This window comes from Chelonoidis abingdonii, chromosome 4 (genome assembly GCF_003597395.2).
Source record: "Chelonoidis abingdonii isolate Lonesome George chromosome 4, CheloAbing_2.0, whole genome shotgun sequence".
NCBI lineage: Eukaryota > Metazoa > Chordata > Testudines > Testudinidae > Chelonoidis > Chelonoidis abingdonii.
In genome coordinates, this window is record NC_133772.1 from 28261350 (window position 1) to 28283133 (window position 21784).

General features: G+C 44.7%; 1 protein-coding gene across 1 annotated transcript in view; it reads left to right on the plus strand.

Moving 5' to 3' along the window:
• LZTR1 (leucine zipper like post translational regulator 1) overlaps positions 1 to 20547 on the plus strand; it is a 258107-nt gene extending 237560 nt beyond the window's left edge. The window contains exon 20 of the mRNA XM_032795074.2: positions 17278 to 20547. Coding sequence (XP_032650965.1) covers positions 17278 to 17394 — 117 coding nt within the window. The 3' untranslated portion in view covers positions 17395 to 20547. The remainder of the gene's footprint in view (positions 1 to 17277) is intronic.
• The last annotated feature ends 1237 nt before the right edge of the window (positions 20548 to 21784 follow it).

Genomic DNA, 21784 nt, shown 5'->3' on the forward strand with positions numbered 1-21784 from the left:
TACTTTTTTCTCAAAGTAGATCTCCCTCACTGACCTCATCCTTCTACCTCCCTCTCAACCACTTTGTCTCCAACATACCATCTCCTTTATTGTTAAAAAACATCCTTGATTCCCTCCTGCACTTCTTCTCCAACTGCTGTCCCATCTCACTCCTTACTTTTGCTGCTGAAGCACGTGGTTTACTTCTTTTGTCTCATCATCTCCAGCTTCGTTTTTAATCCCCTACAGTCTGGCATCTGTACCTCCACTGGATGCCCTCAACAAAGTCACTGATGACCTCTTCCTGGCCAAATCCCAAGACCATTCTGCCTCTCTCATCCTCCTTAGTCTTACACCACCATTAACTCAGTTGATCCAGTTCCTCCTCCTAGTGATTCTCCTTCCTTGGCTTTATAGGGCTTGTTTACATGATAAAGTTTCCTCAGTTTAACTGATGGTATGAATTTCAATAGATTCAATTAACCTGATATGGACACTATTCAGTTTAAGAGTGTCTTTTTATGCTAATAAACTGAAGAGGAACAGGCTTAGGGCATGGCTACACTTGCAATTGAAGAGTGCTGGGAGTTAAACCAGCCTTCAGAGACCGCAGCAGGGAAAATGCTGCTGAGTGTTTACAGTCTCAGCTGGAAGCGCACTGGCATGGCCACATTAGTAGTTCTTGCAGCGCCACAAAGAGCAGTGCATTGTGATAGCTATCCCAGCATGCAAGTGGCTGCACCATGCTTTTCAAATGCGTGAGGTTGGGTGGAGCGTGACAGGGAGTGTGTTGTGTGTATGTGGAGGGAGAGCGAGTGGGTTTTGGGGAGGGTGAGGGCATGTCAGCATGCTGTCTTGTAAGTTCAGACAGCAGCAGACCTCCCTCCCCCTCCTCTACTCACTCAAAGCAAGCAGCATTCCTCAGTAATGGTTCCTTTGTTCTAGAGCAGATAAGCAGCCAGCTGTCAGAAATGGAGCTTTGAAAGGGCATATCCACATTCCTACAGCGAGTTCAAAACAATGACAAGAGTGGCCACTTGACTTAAGGGAATTATGGGACATTTCTGAAGGTCAATCAGAGCACAGTAAAGCAACACCTCGTTCACACTGGTGCCGCGGTCCTCCAGCGAGGGCGCAGCAAATGTTATTCCACTCGCCGAGGTGGAGTACCAGCAGCGCTGTAGCCGTGGAGTTAGAGTACTCTACGTGCCTTGCCAGTGTGAACGGGTAGTGAGCTAGTGCGCCCGGGCCTCCTTTATTGTGCTGTAACTCGCAAGTGTAGCCAAGCCCTTAGTTCAACCAAAATGAGACACTATTAAACTAGAACAGGAGTGTCCACATAGGAGGTTACACTAATTTAACTTAAACCAATGCAATTTACCCATGTAGACAATGCCTTGGACTTGGTGCTCTTCTGGTTTTCATCTTACACCCCCAACCACTCTTTCAGTGGCTACTTTGTGGACTCTGTCTCTCTTTCAGGGTCTGTCAGAGCTACATTCTTGGTCCCCTCCTCTTCTCTTCTTGCTCCCTGTCTCTGTACAGCTTCATCTGGTTACACAACTTTAGCTGTTGCCTCTCTGGTGAAGATTCACAAATTCATTTCTCCACTCCCAAGCTCTGCCCAGTCCATTATTTCTGATTGCCTTCCTGAATTTCCAGATGTCAGCAAAATCAACATGACTAAAACTGTGCTCCTTCCCTTTCTCCTGAAACCTTCCTCCCTTTGCTGTCAAGGTTGCTTTCTCTTTTCTCTTCCTATTGCAGTATCTCATCCCTCATATTACTTTGGATTCCTCTTCTCTATCCCTCCACTCCACCCCAAATTGAAGCTATCACTAAATCCTTCTGACTGCCGCACAGGCCTAAAACCTGCTCATTTCTCTCCATTCTCACCTTGAATTCCACAGGGTTCCATTCTTCTTGTTGTCATCTCTCACCTTAACTTCTGCAACAGCATCCTGTCTGGCCTGCCTGACGCCCACGTCCATCCAAAATGCCTGCCTTGCCTGCCATTCTGATTGCATCAAGCCCCTCCTCGTCCTTTGGCTGGCTTTCCTCTCCATTTCTACAGCAAAACCAAGCTCCTTGTCTTCTCGTTAAGGCCTGATTCCCACATATGCCCACAGATCTTTCTGCTCCCCATCATTACTGTGCTCAAACTGCCTGATTCACTAAGTCCTTGGCATCCTTTCCCCACTCCCACCTCCCTGGCTTTCTGCAGGTGGCTCCCTACACACACAGGCCCCTCCCTGACCTGCTGTGCAGGACCTCCACCTTCTCCTCCTTCGAGTCCCTCTGTTAAAACAGACTATTTCCAACAAGCCTGCAAACCCTAGTCCTCCCTACAGAGGAGTGGTCACATTTCCTGGGTAAAGAACTCATGGAGCTAACAAGCATGCTATTCTTCAATGCACATTCTTGCTGCTTGTTACCTCACCTCTCCACCCCTTACAGACTTTATAATAACATCCTGAGAGTTGGCACTACTGGTGGAGTAAGGGAGCATAAGGCCCCAGCCCATGCACAGTCATGCAGTACCTACCTAGATCTTGAGTCTGGGCACAGGAGAAAGAGCAGGGGCAGCAGAGATGGCTGGACACAATGGGAGGAGTATGCTGCATCTGCTAATGGGTGATGCACAGCCTGGAGGGGCGTGTGTAGCAATACAGGAGTTCTGAAAGGATTGTGAGTTACCTGGATGTAAGAGTTATTGGCCAGGGAGTATAGCTTAGTGGGAGGGCACTCACTGGGAGGTGACCCATGCTCTAGTGATTCTTTAATTGTTTATCCAGAGTGAAATAGCTTTATCAGGAGAGACTGAGGAAGGCCCACATCAAAATGTCCCATAGCCCAGTAGTTAGAGCAGGGGTAGGCAACCTATGGCACGTGTGCTGAAGGCGGCACGCGAGCTGATTTTCAGTGGCACTCACACTGCCCAGGTCCTGGCCACCTTCCGGGAGGCTCTGCATTTTAATTTAATTTTAAATGAAGATTATTAAATATTTTAAAAATCTTATTTACTTTACATACAACAATAGTTTAGTTATATATTATAGACCAGGGATCGGCAACCTATGGCACGCCAGTCTGGGGTCCCGGCTGCTAGCGCCGCACAGCCCGCTGCCAGTCTGGGGTTCTGGCTGCCAGATCCTTTCCAGCTGGGGTCCCGGCCGCAGGCCCCACTCAGCCCACTGCCAGCCTAGATGAACAGAACCCCAGACCAGCAGCGGGCTGAGCGGGCTGGCAGCTTAAGATCAACATTTTAATTTAATTTTAAATGAAGCTTCTTAAACATTTTGAAAACCTTGTTTATTTTACAATACAACACTAGTTTAGTTATATAATATATAGACTTGTAGAGAGAGACCTTCTAAAAAACCTGAAAATGTATTAGCGGCACGCGAAACCTTAAATTAGAGTGAATAAGTGAAGACTCAGCACACCAGTCCTGAAAGTTTGCCGACCCCTGTTATAGACTTATAAAAAGAGTCCTTCTAAAAACATTCAAATGTATTACTGGCACACGTAATACATTTTAAATCAGAGTGATAAATGAAGACTCGGCATCACTTCCAAAAGGTTGCCGACCCCTGAGTTAGAGCCTGCACCTGAGAGGTGGGAGATCATCCTCTACATGAAGGGGGAATTGACCCTGTGTTTCCCACATCCCAGGTGAGTATGCTAGTCACTGGGCTAAAAGTTACATGGTGGGCCCCTCCTCCTGTGTTTCTTGCAAAAAAAACAGCTTAGGTTCCTGAGTCCAGAAGAAGGTTCCTGCCTGTGAATCATTAGCAGAGATAGGCACCTCCCTGCAGCATGGACTTAAGTGCCTAACATTGTAAGAGGGGCGGGGAGTAAAACACACCTTTCTCCTCATGATCTCCCATGAAGCAGCTTCTGGATCACCATGCTGGCTTTTGGATCCTGCTCTTAGGCACCTAGCTCTCCCCATGTCTCATATTGACACCTGATTCAGGCACTGTGAATCCCTGTGATTGTCTAGGTGCCCAAAAGTTAGGTATGGCAATGCTCCGCATCACAATGCCTAACTCCCAGTTCCACTCAGATACTGCATCTTGCCATTGCCATAGCCAAACTTTGTCTGAGGGAAGAGTTCTGGGAATGCAGGTTTTTCAGCTAGGATAGTATGGGTGCTGTGGTTGATAACACTAGATAGAAAGGCTTGATTTTCAGTACCTAGATGAGCATTAAACATATATGTATTTTTCCATATACAAACAAGCATAAGCTTACATACCCTCCCTCCATGTTTGACTTGCGTGTGGCTAGGTAAGCATACTTTAGCTACATACCACATGCAAATTGCAGGGCTCATGTCTCATGCAGGGCTCATGACCTGAGGTCAGGTCAGAATTGAAAACCTGCTACCGCTATCCAGCATTTTTGCCACCCCAAGCGGTGGGAAAAAAAAAAAAAGCCGCGATCGGTGGCACTTCATTCTTCGGTGGCAATTTGGCGGCAGGTCCTTCCCTCCAAGAGGGACCAAAGGACCCGCCACTGAATTGCCGCCGAATACCCAGATATGCTGCTGCTTTCCGTTGGCCTCCCCAAGCACCTGCTTGCTTCGCTAGTGCTTGGATTCGGCCCTGACCGCTATGACCATAAGCAGTACAACCTGTACTGGTCACTGCCAAGTGCTGGGCGGTGGTTAATAAACCAAGAAACCTCAGGAAGCACCAACCACTTTGGGCTGATGAGCTCCTGAGGAGAGTAGTGGAACCCTTAATGGAGGAAATGCCATCAAAAGGCGGATGAGCAAATTCACTCAGTGTTTTTGCCAATGATATCCACCCACGACAGATTGGGCCCTTCAGCTGTGGCTGATAACCAATCTAGGAGTGAAGCCCGGAAAGGCAGCCAGATGGATGATCTCTTCTGCACTGGCAACTCCTGGAGCATAGCTGATTCCAAATGTATCAACTCGCATCCTTCCTTTGGTTCAAACCAGTGAAGTCAAGAGGGGGATGCTGACACATGGGCAAAGCAGCGCCTCCATATCAACTACCTGGGCTATTGTAGCCACATCACATGAAGAGGACACTCGATCCTTGCTGGCAACATGGACACAACATGGAAGGTAGCAGTTACGGGTTATAAGCTCTCATAGAGGAGGGCGCCATGGGTCATCTTTGACGGTGGGAAGAATCACATTGGTTCCTTTGGTCAGCCACCACCTACCACAAACCCAGGCAGCCCGCAGAAAGTTAGGTGCTGACCTGCCACGATCAATGGGGCTAGACCAAAAGTTGAAAGGCAGACAGAAATCTGGCACCTGGCAAAAATAAGAAACTAAGAACTTTCTGGCTTGGAAGGTGGAATGTCACGACCGTGTGTCTGGGATTGACAGACAATGACAGCCTACAATACACAAGCAGCATACGGAAGTCAGCTTTGCTAGACCGTGAACTGTACAAACTCAGTGTTGACATTGCAGCATTTCAGGAAACAAGACTTGCCGATGCTGATTCTGTCCAACAGGCCAATTACACCTTCTTTTGGCAAGGTAAAAGCAGCAAAGAAAATAGTCTTCACAGTGTCAGTTTTGCTGTGAAAAACAAGCGGGTAAACCTCCTAGAGACACCAATCGGGAAGTCAGAGCATATCATCTCACTTAAACTTCAGAAGACGATTGGCTCTGTGAACATCGTTAGTGCCTATGCACCAGCACTCAAATCTAGCCCCGAGGAGAAGGGTACATTTTACAACTCTTTGGATGAAGTCGTAAAAAGAATACCATCAACTGAGCAACTTTTCCTCCTTGGTAACTTTAATGCAGACAACAACTCATGGCCAGATTGCCTAGGACATTTTGGCATTGGCAAGATGAATGAGAACGGCTAACAACTTCTTGAATTCTGCGCCCAAAACCAAATCTGCATTTCCAATTCATATTTTACAGAAAAAGATTGCCACAAAGCATCATGGCTACATCAGCAATCAGGCCACTGGCACCAATTAGACCTTGTTATCGTCAGGAGTAAAGATTTACCCATAGTGCAGAATACTCACACGTTCCACAGCGCTGATTGTGACATTGACCACTCCTTGATTATTAGCAAAGTGAAGATTACAGCCAAGAAACTACATAGAGCAAAACCTAAGAGCAAGCCCAGAGTTAATGCTATTAACACCAAAAAACAGAGGAAATGCTAGGAGTTTGTGAATGCTTTTGAACTTAACATGCATGGGAAGTCTTTACCAGAGAATGCAGAGGAATTTGGGGAAGATTTAAGAACAACAATCCATGAAACAGCTTGAGCTACATTTGTGAGGAAGAGACCATCAAAAAAGGACTGGTTTGAAGAAAATGAAGTGGAACTATTACCTCTCATCAACATTAAGAACACAACCTATCTGGAACACAACAGGAAGCCAACAGAGAGCACCAAAGTGAGACTTCAATATGCAAAAACTGAGGTGCAGCAAGCAAGAAGACACTGTGCAGATCATTAGTGGATTGAGCTCTGTGAAGAAATACAGGCAGCCTCAGACACAGGAAACCTCAAAGTCATGTATGCATGAAGAAAGCGTGAAGAAAGTTCTAGGTACTACTGTCAACAAGGTTGCCCCTCTCAAATTGCACAGCAGTGAAATCATTACAGATAAAAGCAAGCACTTGTCTTGTTGGGTTGTACACTATTCAGAGCTATATGCACAAGAAAGAAACATCACCAGCAGATCACTGTACCAAATACAGATCATGCCAGAGCTAGATGTGGAGCCCACTGTAGAAGAACTAAGCAGGGCCATTGATTTGCTGTCAAGCGGCAAGGCTCCTGGAAAAGATGGCATCCCAGTGGAAATCCTCAAGTATGAGAAAGGCAGCCTATTACCATATCTTCATCAGCTGCTACTTAAATGCTGGAAAGAGGGTGAGGTACCACAAGAGAGGTGTGACAGAAACATCATCACTTTGTATAAAAATAAAGGCAAAAAGGGTGATGCAACAACTACAGAGGAATCTCGCTACTAAGTGTAGCAGGAAAAGCCTTCACAAAAGTCATCTTACTGTGCCTACAGCAGCTGGAAAATCGTGTCTACCCTGAATCACAGTGTGGATTCAGGGCTGGAAGATCAACTATAGACAAGATATTTTCTCTGCAATAACTCCAAGAAAAGTACAGAGAGCAAAACCTAGCATTGTACATAACCTTTGTGGACCTAACCAAAGCATTTGACACAATCAGCAGAATAGGTCTATTTGCAATACTAGAAAACCCTGTTAAGTCTTATATGTTGATTCCACAACAAAATGAGAGCAGCTGTCCAGTTTGATGGGTCCACTTCAGACAGTTTTGAGATGAAAAGTGGAGTGAAGTAAGGATGTGTTCTTGCCCCTACATTCTTTGGACTCTTTTTCTCAGTACTCTTGAACTGTGTGTTTAAGGACATGAAAGACAGAGTGTATCTCCACACAAGATCAGATGGCAAACTCTTCAACCTATCCCAACTTAAATCGAAGACCAAAGTCAAAAAGGTGCTAATCAAAGAACTTCTATTCACTGATGATGATGCCCTCATAGCCCACAATGAAGATCTACTACAAGAACTCGTGGACTTCCATTCAAGTGCCTGTCAGGCATTTGCTCTCACTATCAGCATCAAGAAAATGGTTGTATTAGGACAGGGGGTTCCACAAGATCCTTCAGTTACCTTAAATGCAAATCAGCTAGAAGTAGTCCAAAAGTTCAGCTATTTAGCTTCTTCAGTGACCACCAACCTCTCACTGGATGAAGAACGAAATGTTCGCATTGGAAAGGCAGCCACCACCTTTAGCAGACTAATTAAAAGAGCTTGAAACAACTCAAAGCTTACTGTTAAGACCAAAATGCTAGTGTACCAAGCCTGCATCCTCAGCACTGTCACGTATGGTGGGGAAACATGGACAACTTATGCTCATCAGAAGTTGCATACTCAGCACCAAATGGCAAGATAAAGTCTCCAATGCAGAGGTTCTTCAAAGGGCAAAGTTACCAAATGTAACAGCCCTGCTCAAGCAAAGACGACTGCGCTGGTTGGGCCATCTGAGTAGGTTGGAAAACGGATGCATACCCAAAGACATGCTATACAGGGAGCTGTTGGAGGGAACAAGAACAACAGGACGCCCCAAGCTTCACTATAAAGACACATGCAAGCAAGATATGAAGGAATTTGGAATTGATCCTGACCAACGGAAAGTCTTGGCAAGTGATGGTAACAAGTGGCGCCATCGTCTCCATCAGGCTGTCAAAGTCCATGACAGAACCTGGCTCCTACAGCTTGAAGAGAAAAGAGCCTTTAGGAAGGAAGCAGATCCCAACCAAGATACAGACATTTGCAATAACTGCCAAATATTATGCAAATCTCAGATTGAACTATTCAGTCACATGAGACATTGCAAATCATCTACGTCATAGGCTGTAATTCCCACCATCTCTTACAGACAAAAAATTGCCAACATGTCTAATCTGGTACATTTATATGGCTCCTGTCATGTTAGTATCTGAGCTCCTATAGTCTTTACTATATTTATCCTTCCAACATTCTCCTGAGGTAAGGAAGCACTGTAAACTCCAGTTCATAGATGGGAAACAAGGGCACAGAGAGCTAGATCCACAAAGGGAATTAAGTATGTAACTCCCACTGCAGATGGCAATGTCCAACTTTTAGATACTAGTGAGATCATCAACCTCACTCAGCTACTTCCTAACACTGCAGGCACTTAAGTTTCTGCCAGAAGGCATGCACAAAAACTACTGAAATCACCAAGCTGCTCAGAGCCCTCTCTCACACTTAAACCCTGGTGGATTCACAAATGAGTTGTTCCCCAATCTGGTAGGCCTACTCTGAGCATGTCTAAGCAGCACAAAGGACATTTGTAACTCTGTGGGCATGTACCCAATGCCCAGAGTTGGGAGCTCTCTGCTGGGATCGAGAAGACTTGTTTTCAAATCCTTGCACTGCCTGATCTGGATCATGGACTTGTACCCAGGCCCCACACATGCAAGGGGCATGTCGTAATCATTCAGTTATTCCCTGCTCTTGGATGGGGCTTGCTTAGTGTCTCCTGTTAAAGCTGTTCTACTTTGTATTAAATAATTAATGATTCATTGGAGCAGAGAAAGCAGGGAAGAGCTTGACAGTAACTCAGTGACTAAGGCACTGACCTAGGACAAGTCCCTGTTCCAATGAATATTTCATTATTTATATGAAGTGGACATGTCCAACAGGAGAGGCTGTAGCACACTCATTCCAGAATAACCTCACCTGGCATGTGGGAAAATCAAGATCACAAACCTGCTCTGAATCAGGCATAAGGGCGGTTTGAAAACTGGTCTCCTGCATCAGGGCTGAGTGCTACAGCCAGTGGGCAGCTATGGTTAGTTTCTCTTGTGCCTTTTTCCTGAGAAGGGGCTGGCCTAGCTAAGACACGTAGCTGCAAGAGAGGGTTCACAGCTGAGAATCCCAAATGCAGCTAGGCGCCCCCCTCAGGCCCAGAGCTAGACACTTGGCTTTTTCTGCTTACTGGCTTAGCAAAGCTCCTCACTCAGCTGTATCTCTCCCCAGGCATTGTTTAGGGAGCCTGGGCACCTGACTCAAGACTAAGGATTCTACTGGGAGGCAGTGTGCCTAGAAGTCCCTTTGTCAATCTATCCCTGAGAGACTAAAGACCAGATATATAAAGGTATTTAGGTGCCTAAGGTGCAGATAGACACAGAATGGAATTTTCAGATGTGCCTGAGCATGTTAGACATCTCGCTCCCATTGAAGTGAATGGCACCAAATCTATTTAGGAGCTTTTGAAAATGCCACTGGCAAAAACTAAGGCACATAGGAAATTTTCTTAGCAAAAACGTAGGTACCTATGGACTTTGGGCAGCAGCTGAGTAGAGGGTAAGAATCTCAAGGGCACTCTCATTTTTTATTTAAGTCCCTAAAATGGCAGTTAGGCACTGAAGTCCCTTTGTAGCTCTAGCCTTAGATGCCCACATGCATCTTTAGGTACGTAAATGTCTTTGGAAATCTGGACCTGAGGGACTTACCCTCACATATGGATTTGTAACCAAACGGAGCTGAACGTGAGTCTGGCACCCTAACACTTGAGCTGTCCCTTTTGTCCAATAAGTGCACCTCACTTGCACACCTACCTAGGTACTGTCAGACCCAAAATAAAAAAAGTTTGTTTCTATCATCTTTGCATTCTTTCCATTCAAAAAACTGAACTGCATCAGAGAAAAACAAAAGACCAAAATGACACAATTGACCACTGCATACAAGTAATATTTAAAATGTATGATCTCTGAAAAGAATACAGAAATATTGAAGAATCTGGAAAGAAGTAATCTATGCTAGAATTAACCTAATGGATTCATCATTCCATGTTCTGCATTTCCATCTGGAAATGAGATTATACAGATAGGTTCTGGCAGTTACAGTGTATTTGTCTTGTTGCGTTTACTGCTGTGCAAAATTTCTTATTTTATTGCAGTGTCATGGTCTTGAGTGGATATAAAGCAGATATCCACAGATTTGCAGGGCTCTTGTCTTGACTTCCTTGTGGTAGACCTGATCAGTATCAAGTAACTTGAAACTAATGTTGCAATGTGGCCAGAAAAATGAACAAAATGCATCATTTCAGAAAATGTTTGAGTTCTGACATTTTGTTAAATTTCTGTCATTCTTGCTAATTTTTTTTCTTTTAATTCTAGTTTTGTAAATTAAAAACTGCCTGATTCTAGGGACGGGCTCATCAAATTATCATTGAAAGACTGAGTGCTAGGGAAGGAGAATACCTGCAGCTTTCAAGAAGTCCAAATGCTGTGTTGTTTATGATGTGTTTCGGAGATTTTGGTTTGTAACTTTTTGCCCAGCATGATATGAACATATGGCCATTACAGTCTCGTTCAGCTCTGTTGACAGGTTAAGGATTGCTGTTCTCTATTCAGAATATCAGGGAAAAAGAATATTAACTGGAGAGCTGTCTATATTGTTGTAATACTTTGGGCAAGGTTATACATTAGTCTCCCAGTGTATGTCAGGTTTATACAAATGCCCAATAAAACTCTCTTTTGTTTATACTCTGACATAGTTCTGTGTCTTTGCCCTTGGTCTTAATCCTATCTCAATGCAATATGCTCCTCAGTGCGGGTGCCTAATTCCCACTAATGTTAAATGGGATCTATCCGTCCATCCCCTGCACGTTGTCTAATGCCCCTTATTTTGGACATATAATGCTGTGTACTGATTTCTTTCCTGAAGTGGCCTGATTCATCTGCTTCATTTCACTGTTATACTAGATGCACAAAATATTTTTGTTTCTTCATTACAGACACTGGACCTACAAATATAGGAGGAAATATTATTAAGCAATTAAAAAAAGATATCCAAATATTCTCCATTTATTGTCTGGCCATGCTGTATCACATATTCCCCCTTCCCCCCACCCCCCGCTCAACACCATGGGGTTGGGCTACTTGGGACGAGAGGCAGTGTTGTCATGATAGGCCATCAGCCTTGCCATGTTGGCTTCCAGCCCTATGCTGTACCCAGAAATGGAAGGGCTGCAGGGATAGTAACCGCCTAGTCACTCTTGCATTCTTGTCTTTGTTTCTGTGCATCCACTGGAGTGGGGCATGGTCTGTCACGAGGGTAAACCACTGCCCCAGCAGATAGTAGCGGAGAGTCTCCATAGCCCATTTTACTGCCAGATATTCCTTTTCAATGACAGCATACTTTTGTTCCCTGGGGAGGAGTTTCCAGCTGAGGTACAAGATTGGGTGTTCCTTCTCCCCTATCATCTGTGAAAGGACGGCTCCTAGCCTTTACCTACAAGGCATCTGTTTGTAGGATGAATTCCTTCTCAAAGTCTGGGGCTATGAGTACTGGATGGCAGCACAGGGCTGTCCTTAAATCTGCAAATGCTTCTTCTGTCTTATCAGTCCACTTTACTATCTCAGGGCCCCAAGCTTTTGTCAGATCCGTCAATGGCCCTGCTCTTGTGACGAAATGAGGGATGAAGCTCCGATAGTATCCTACTATCCCTAGAAATGTTCTGACTTGCTTTTTGCGGACTGGTCAAGGCCAGCCTTGTATTGCCTCCACTTTGTTCCATTGGGGTTTCACCAAACCTCTCCCTACTAGATACCCAAGGTATCTGGCCTCAGCTAGTCCTATCACGTACTTGAGAGGGTTAGCAGTGAGGCCGGCCTTCCGCAGGGCATCTAGCACTGCTTCTACTTTTCCTAGGTGCGTTTCCCAGTCAGAGCTATGAATGACTATGTTGTCTAGATAGGCGGCAGCGTACTTGGCATGGGGTCACATTAACTTATCCATAAGTCGTTGGAATGTTGCAGGGGACCCATGGAGTCCTAAAGGGAGGACAGTGTATTGAAACAGGCCATCGGGTATAGAGAAAGCAGTCTTTTCCTTGGCATTCTTGGCCAGGGGAATTTGCCAATATCCTTTGGTCAGATCCAGAGTGGTTAGGTATCTGGCCTTGCCTAACTGATCAACTAGCTCGTCAGTGCATGGTATCAGATAGGCATCGAATTGGGATACTTCATTCAATTTCCAGAAGTCGTTGCAAAACCTCAAGGTGCCATCAAGCTTGGGGACTAGGACGATAGGGCTGGACCACAGACTGTGGGATTCTTCAATAACCCTGAGTTCCAGCATCTTCTTCACTTCCGTCCTAATTTCTTCCCTTTTAGCTTCCGGTATTCAGTACGGTCTTATCATAACCCTTACTCCGGGGCTGGTGACAGTATGATGTTGGAACAGTGTAGTACAGCCTGGTTGTGTACAGATCACATCTTGCTTCCGGTGGATCATCTCAATGACCTCTGTTCATTGTTCTGGGGTTAAGTCAGGAGATATCTTTACCTGCCCCTGTGGGTCGTCTGTCTGGGGTGAAGCTCCTCAAATGACCAGACACGTCTCTCGGTCATGCCAGGGCTTCAGTAAGTTAACGTGGTAGATTTGCTCTGGCTTTCAGCGGTCTGGTTGTCTGACGTTATAGTCCACCTCCCCAATGGCTTCCACTATCTCATATGGTACATGCCAGCTGGCTAGGAGTTTGCTTTCTGCTGTTGGCACTATCACCATCACCCGTTCCCCTGGCTGAAATCACCTTACTTTCACCCGACTGTTGTAATATGTCCACTAGGCCTCTTGTGCTTTTTCCAAATGTTCTCATACTATAGCGGTTACTCGAGTTATTCGCTCTCTCATCTGTGTCACGTGCTCAATGACATTCTTTCCTGGGTTGCGTTGTTCTTCCCAGTCTTCCTTGGTGATATCTAATATCCCGCATGGGTGGCGTCCGTATGTAGTTCAAAAGGAGAGAAACCAGTGGACGCCTGGGGGACTTCCCATATAGCAAACATTAGATACGGTAGAAGGGTATCCCAGTCTTTTCTGTCCTGTGCTACCACCTTCCGGATCATATTTTTAAGGATACGATTAAACCGCTCGACCAGTCCATCATTTGTGGATGGTAGACTGAGGTCCGTATGGCCTGGATGCGGAGGAGGGCACATAAATCTTTCATTAATTTTGACATGAAAGGGGTTCCTTGATCTGTCAGGATCTCCTTAGGGATGCCCACTCTGGCAAAAAGCTGCAGTAGTTCTTTTGCTATTGTCTTGGATGTGGGGTTTCTTAAAGGAATGGCTTCTGGATATCACATGGCGTAGTCAAGGATGACTAGTACATTTTGGTGGCCCTGTGCTGATCTTTCCAGTGGGCCCACTATGTCCATGGCTATCCTCTCGAAAGGGACTTCAATAATAGGCAAAGGTACTAATGGGGCCTGCAAGTAAGGTCAGGGGCTATGCAACTGGCATTCAGGGCAGGAGGCACAATATCGCTGGACTTCTGCACGTATCCCTGGTCAATAAAACCTTCTTAGGACTCTATCCAGTGTCTTGTCTACCCCTAGATGTCTCCCAAATAGATGAGTGTGAGCTAACTCCAATACTGCCCTTGTGTGTTTCCGTGGGACTAAGAGTTGCTCTACTTCTTCCCCTCATATTTGCTCTATCCTGTGCAAGAGATCGAGATTGAGCACATACTATGGCCTTGGGCCTTTGATCTTTCCTTCCATGGGTACGCCATTTACTTCCACTACCTCCTTCCTCACATTCGCATATAGCGGATCATTGGCCTGGTCCTGCCCGAAATTCTCACGTGCAGTACCGATCTGACCTAATTCTAGGGGGCCTATTTCTACTCTTCCCCCTGGGTTGCTCCTACTTGGGCTAGGAACCGCCTCCAAGTCCTCCCTGTCCTGAATTATCTCCTGGCCTCCTGAACGGGTTCGCCTATCCACAAGGGAAGTTTTTTGATTCTCTGCTAGAATCCGGGTCCCTAATCTTTTATCTGCCCTCCTTTTCCACCTAGACTTTCGAGGTTTCCCAGGGGATGAGAATAACTCTGGAGCAAATTCGGCAAACGTTGGGGGGAGGCTATTTGTAGGTGCCTCCATCTCAGCCTGGGGGTTGCTACCCTCCCCTGGCTCTATTGGGGTAAGTAAGCTCTCAAACCCGGGGAAGTCCTTACCGATTAAGACAAGGTAGGAGAGCTTGGGGACAACCCCTGCAGTCACCCTGTTGTATTCCCCTGGATCTCAATCCGTACCAGGATTGTGGGGTAGAAATTCACTGTGCCATAAACGCATGTTACCCCTGTGTTTTTGGCCTGGGTTAATTGGTCTCGCCCCACCAACTTCCCCGAGACCAGCGTGACCGCACTCCCAGAATCTATTAATGTTATGGTCTTAATACCATTCATTTTTACTGATCTTGTATACCCATGTGAGGTCATTGTGACCCCTGCCAGGCCGATTAGGTCACATTGCTCCCCGTAATTCCCCAGATTACACTGCATAGGTTCTTCCCTGTTGGGGCATTGGGCTGCTATATGCCCCAATTCCCCACACTCATAACACCACTCCCTTATTCCAGTTGTCACCCTCTGCCTGGGGCTATTTGGCTGGCCCCCCACCTCTCTTCCCAAACCCCCAGGTCCCTTCTTGGCCTCGGGCCATTCCTCGGTGTCTTTCCTCCCTGTTACAGTTCTCCTGTAGTTCTCGACAGTCCGGGTCCTTGGGTTTGGGGTTGGCTTCCTGGATTGTCATGTCTCCCCGCCTGGGGTCTGGAACAGTTCAGGGGCTGCCAGCTGTCTTTCCACGAGGGAGACCAACTCATCATAGGTGGAGGGGTCATTCTGGCCAACCCAAGCCTGGAGGCCTGATGGTAGCCCTCTAATATACCAGTCCAGTACCAGGACCTCCATCATCTTCTCAGAGTTGAGGGTCTCAGGGCGCAGCCATTTTTGGGTCAGGTGGATCAGGTCAAACAATTGTGATCAGGGTGTCTTGTCCTCTGTATATTGCCACTCATGGAACCTCTGGGCTCGCAATGCCGTCGTTACTCCGGATCTGGCCAGGATCTCTGCCTTCAGCTGGGGGTAATCTGCTGCAGTCTCTGTGGCCATATCGTAGTAGACCTTCTGGGCCTCCCCACACAGGAATGGGGCAAGGATACCAGACCACTGATCTCTGAGCCAGGCCTCCCGCAGGGCTGCTCTTTCAAAAGCCAGGAGTTATGCCTCCACATCATCCTCCCGTGTCATTTTCTGTAGGCAATGGCTAGCCCGTATGGTCCGGATCCCTTCACAGTTGCGGTTCAGTTCCATAAGGGCCTTCATCTGGTTCACCAGGTCTTTCAGCAGGGTCCGGTCCTGGGCAGCCTGACTCATCAACAGATGATTAGTCTCCTGTTGCATCCGAGTCGCCTCCTGTTGGGCGGTTGCTTGGACCTGGGTAGCCTCCTGCTGGGCCGCGGTGGCATGTATTAGGGCCTTGACCATGTCGTCCATCTTAAGGATGGGAGGGTTTTGGCTAACCCTGGTTTAAGTCCCCAGCGCGCAAATCCCACTGCTAACACCAAGTGTGGCAAATTGCCGGCACTATTATGATGGGTCTCGCGCTTCCTCTTCTTTGGGGGGGGTTCAGGGTGCCATTTCTTGCCCCTAAATTGGAATATTAATTGCCCCACTAGTGTCCTAGAGGAGGGGAGTGGAGAGGGAGGGACATGGGCCTGCCCTCTACTCCAAGTCCCAGCCCAGGGGCCCTGAGGATAGTGGTGAACCACTTGAACTGACAGTTCCTTCCCCTGGGCTACTTCTCCTGCCCTTCAGCTTGTGGGGGGCTTCCTGCCCTCCCTCTGCACAAGCCAGATGCCCCTTACCTAGGGTCTAGGACTTATAAGCCCACTGCAGCACTTCTCCAAACTGTTCTCTGCTCCAACTCCTCCAAACTGTTCTCTGCTACAACACCAATCCTTTCTGCTCCAACTCCCACACTGTCTGATTGAAGCAGGGGTTTTTATCATGTGACTGACTGCAGGTGCTCTAATTGGCATCAGGTGCTCTAGTTAATCTATAGCAAACTTCTTCCCCCTACAGGGAATAAGGCTCCCTTCTAACCCTCTCCTGCTGCCCTCTGGCCATGCTGTATCACAATTGGGCTAAAATGTAAGGCAAAATAGGGATGTTTCTCAAGCTCAGAAAATGGCTTTTCAGAAAAAACGTGGGTTTGTGTGACGTTTCCATTCAGTCTGATGCTGTCAGAAAATAAACATTGTTATAGAGCAATTGGTTAGCTAAGACTTTCAATGCATATGTTGATTATTGGTTCTCATGGCATTCTTTAACTGCTTGAAGTATCCAGGCAAAAATATCATGTGCACTAAATAGAGCAGTACTTTGAGCTACTTCTCAGAGCACAGCAGAACAGAGTCGATAGATTATTTGCACAAATCCTGAGCTGCCAGTTCCAGTGGATCTGAATGTCAGCAGAAATACAAAGGGCATGAATTTCAAAGCTGTTTAGGTGCCTAAGGTATGTTTTAGCCTGCAGTAGTTTGCATCCTGTATATTAATTATGGAATCATTATTATGAATAATTATTGTCATTCTTGTGTCAGATTTCCTGACATACCTTCAACTCCATCCCATTGCAAAAGTGGTCTAAAACCAGAAGACAAGAAAGGAGAATTATTATTTTACATAGAAACCACAGTTGTGATTTTCATGGAGCATTGCAGCCTGTTTCTGTGTGCTTGTCATTTTACTAGTAACATGACAATATAGACACAATGGAATATCACTGGATTTCACTAACCTGTATATGTCTAGTGTGGGTCGGTTGGGATTAAACAGTGATATTTAAACTATGGTTTTAATTTTTTCCTTTTTTGTGTGTTTTTCTGTTTGTTTTTGTTTTCCCTGAAGGTCTCCAAGTTGCCAAATCTGCGGTCCCTCAGTCAGCCGCTCCTTCTTGACATCATAGAATCATTAGCCAATCACATATCAGACAAGCAATGTGCAGAGCTGGGTTCAGACATATAAAACACTTCCAGACCTCTTTCATTTGTTCCTCAAAGGGCTGCACTTTACAGCTGAATCCCTCTATACTGAGCTGCTCAGAATGTCAACACAATAAAGCAGAAGACCTGTGAAGAGCATGAAAATCTGAACTATTGCTCTCTTGTGGATCTGCATGGCTTACATCTGTGTATTTGAGGCAGAAGCTGGTCTCAGCCATACCACCGTAAAATTGAAATAACTGGGAGCAATGAGTTTATTCCAGATTTACCTTAGTGTAACTGAGTTCAGAATCTGGCCTATTGCTTTTATTTTCTAAAATATAAACAGTAATGGATAAAAGGATCATTAATATTATGAAACACAAATATCCAGTGGCTGGAAGTTGAAGTCAGCAATAATTAAATTGGAACTAAAATGCACAATTTTAACAGCCCAGAATACAAAGGCTTTCTATATTCTCCATCACTTGGAGTCTTTAAATCTATATTGGGTGTCTTTCTAAAAGATAAGCTTTTACTCAACCACCTTATTATGCTGGACACCGGAAGCGTGAAATTCTCGGGCCAGTGTTTTGCAGGAGGCCAGACTAAGATCATCATAATGGCCCCTTCTGACTTTTAAAATCTATTAACCCTATCCAGTCAAGCCTTCCTGAAATAATGTATTAGTAAATAGCTACGCTCTTCTGCCTGCATGGCAGGAATCAGTTTGTTTTAGCTTGGGGGAAATGAAGCAAAAGGAGGCACTGGAACAAGGGTGTCCAACCTGTGGCCTTTTAAGGTGACTATGTTAGGAAAGTCCCTATTTGATTCTGAATTGAAGATATGCTCCAGCCACATCCTGTGACCTTCCCCTCCTGCCCTGCCCCCCCGTAACTGATGTGTTTTCATCAGCTGTAGTCACTGCAGGAAAGTGAATGAATCATAGTTCTATGATTCTTGGATCTCTTCTACTTAACGACAGTAAAGGTCTGTTTCCAGCAGATACCAGAGCCACACACCTGTGCTGTACTATTAGCTTCACTATTTCATATGTGTGTCTGAAAAGGTGGTTGTTTTTGTGATGTCCAGTTGCTATTCACCAGCTCCTTGGTGCTGAGTAGCAGTATGTTAGATGCTGTTGTCCCTTCAGTTAATTCAAGGGATATGCTTTATGGAATGATAGATTGTCCTCCCAGTTAAGGATTTGTGCTAGCTGCAGTGCAGGTGGATCTGAATGGAGAAGGCAGAGTGAAACCTGACAGCAGGACAGGCCCGTCGAACTGAATTCTAGTAGATGCATCCCTTCTCCAAATATGTACACCCATTCCTCTGGTATATGCTCTGTATTTCATTTGGAAATTAAACTGACCAGTAAACAGTGTACCAGTAAATAGCACTTATGTGCCACCACCACTAACCCTATTGACTCCACTTTCTAAGAATCTCAGGGCAGTTTAAAGCTGGAACCTGTGGTTCACACCCATGGCTGTCAGCATTGCATAGAGTCTATATTCTCAGAACTCAGAGGCACATACAAACCCTGTTTTTTTACAATGAACCGTATGACCTAGTTATCTCAATTGCAAAGTAAAACTTACTTTATAGCAAAATGGAACCATATAGTCTGGAGCATCAGTCAGCAGAACTGTTCTGAATGGGAGTCTCACACTGACTACAGCTGCCTTTACATGGAAACAGTCAAATGTGTCTCACATGGAGGAGCTTTTGATCTACAGTGTACACAAGACTGCCCACATTCCGGAAGCACAGCAACAAAGGTGAAATTTTCAGGTTGGGTTTAATCTGGTCTCACTGAGATTTTAGACCTGCTAGATGAGTTAGGTCTGGGAGCTCTTATTTGAACCTCCTCTCGGGTAAAGTGAAGCACCATTATTAATAAAGATTAGCAGTACCTGTTTGAGTGCTAGGAACTTAAGAATTGCCATACCAGATCAGACGAGTTGTGCATCTCATCTAGTAGTATGTTGTCTCTGCCTCAGAGGAAGATGCAAGTATTCTATAGTGGATGCTGTGGGATAAGCAGCCCTTATGAGTTGTTTCTCCCTAACTCCCACCAATGAGAGATTGATGAAGGGTTACCTCCTTTTTTTTCTCCTCTCACTGTGGTTATTCTAATTATCCATATAATTCTCAACTCTTAAAAATCCCATTGAGCTCTAGGTCTCAATGATATCTTGGCAGCGATTTCCACAGACTGATTATGTGTTGTTTTCAGGGGTATTTCGTTTGATCAGTTTTCAGTTCGATAAATGTCTTCCTGTTCTTGTATTTGAAAAAGGATAAATAGGAATATAAATCTCTATAATATTCATCATTCTGTGTACCTTTGTAATGTACCCTCTGAGTCATCTCTTCTCTAAAGTAACTTGTTCTGATCTTTTCAAGATCCTTCCATCTCTCTAAGAATTTTTATCTTCTGTCACAGAATCCCTGGGTTTTCTGCAGGTTGTATCCTTTTTAAGATAAGATGGCCAGTACTGAAGGCAGCATTCCAGATGCAGGCGTACCAATGATCTATAGAATGGCATTATGATATTTTCAGTACTGTTTTCTATCTCATTGCTGATCCATCCAAACATCTTGTTTGCTTTTTTGATCACTGTTGCCATTGAACCATGACTGCCATTGAGTTGTTTATGGCGATACCTGGGACATTTTTGGTTACATTAATTTAAATCCCAGGAGTAGTGAGTATGTGAATAGTCTAAATAATTCTTTCCAATGTGCATTATTTTGCATTTGTGAGCATGGAATTACCATTGTGCTCCCCATTTGTCTAGTGCTGGTTAAGTCCATGTCCAAATAATCTTCCCTAACAACTTAATGCCCTGGCCTTTTTAAGAAAGGGTTATTGAGAAAACTGTGATGTAGCTGTCTTAGTATTACTGGAAGTCCTCAGATTTCCTTTGTCTCTTTCTTTTTTTTTTTTAACTTTATTGTTTTTATGTAATAGATATATAAATACATGCACAGAGCAGAAATAGCATATAAATAACAAAGTAAAATGTTCATTATTTGCAAAACCTGAAAAAACACGCAAAAAACAGAACCCATCAAGGTCATGCAGGGCATTAAAAGTGACTCAATAGATAAATAAGTGAGAACATAGTTTACAAGTATCAGGGATTAATACAAACTAAATTGTGATTGTATTAAAGAGTTTCATGTGTGACCAGGCCTCCTTGTATTTTTTCCATGTGTTTCTGTTAGCCAGAGTCATTTTTTCCATTAATGCAGTAGTGGAGAGCTCAGTCAGTCAGTCTGTGTATGAGATAGGAATTGCAGAGCTCCATTTTCTCAAAATACTCTTTTGGTCACTAGAAATAGTTTGCAGTCCATTTCTTAATTGTAAATGTAATTCCAACTCATCCAGACCCCTAAAATACACATGCTTGGAGAAGAGAAAATAGTGACACACAGATTTTGAGAGGCACTGGATATAGTATTCCAGAGCACATCTGGAATTTTTGACAGATACAAAGGATGTGAAAAAGGCTGGCATGTGGCTGTTTGCATATCCAACACTCATTGTCCATTGCCAATCTAGTCTTAAACATACGCTCTGGAGTCCAGTAGTATCTGTTTAATATCTTGTTCTGGAAGAATCACAAGGATAAAGAACTAGAAGTGTCTTCCACATTAAGCCAGACATCCTCCCAGGTTTCTGTTGAGACAGTAAGGCTAAGTTCTTTTTTCCATTTTCTTTTAAACTGAAATTGAGAGGGTGCTGAAAAGCATTAAGCCATCTATAAGTAATTCCTACAAAATGACTGTTGTTTCCATATTTCTCAACATGTTCTGCTAGAGAAGAGAAAGTTAAACAGACCAGTTGTCTCCTATCTGTGCATGAATACTTGAGCATAGTCGTTGAAAGAAGGAACTGTGAGACAGCAGTAGCTGGTATTTGTTACACATTTAATTGAAGGAGGCCAGTCTAGCAGCTTGTGTTATATCTTTAATGTTTGTTAACCCTTTTTCTATCCAAATTGTCTTAAATCTGGAACTGGCCTTGATCCTGAAGCATAGGTTACCCCATAGTGGTATGAGAGGAGAATTAGTAAGATCAGATACTATAATCATCTTAACACATTGTAGTATACCCCACATAAATGCCAAGATTGAATTTTTCTTTAAGAGTATGGGTAGCCTCTTGAGGTATAAAAAAGAAGAGAGGGAATCAAATGGCATAGCTAAGCTTTTATCAGTCTCAAACCAAGCCAGTATGTATTCCAAGCCACTGGAGGGGAACCGACTTACAATAGGATGCATTTGAAATGCTAGGTAATATAGATACAGATCTGGCAATTCCATACCTCCAGTTGCCCAGGATTTTTAAGGGTCATGTATGACAAACGAGGCTGGTTTTTTATTATTATTATTATTATTCCATATAAATTCCACAATACACC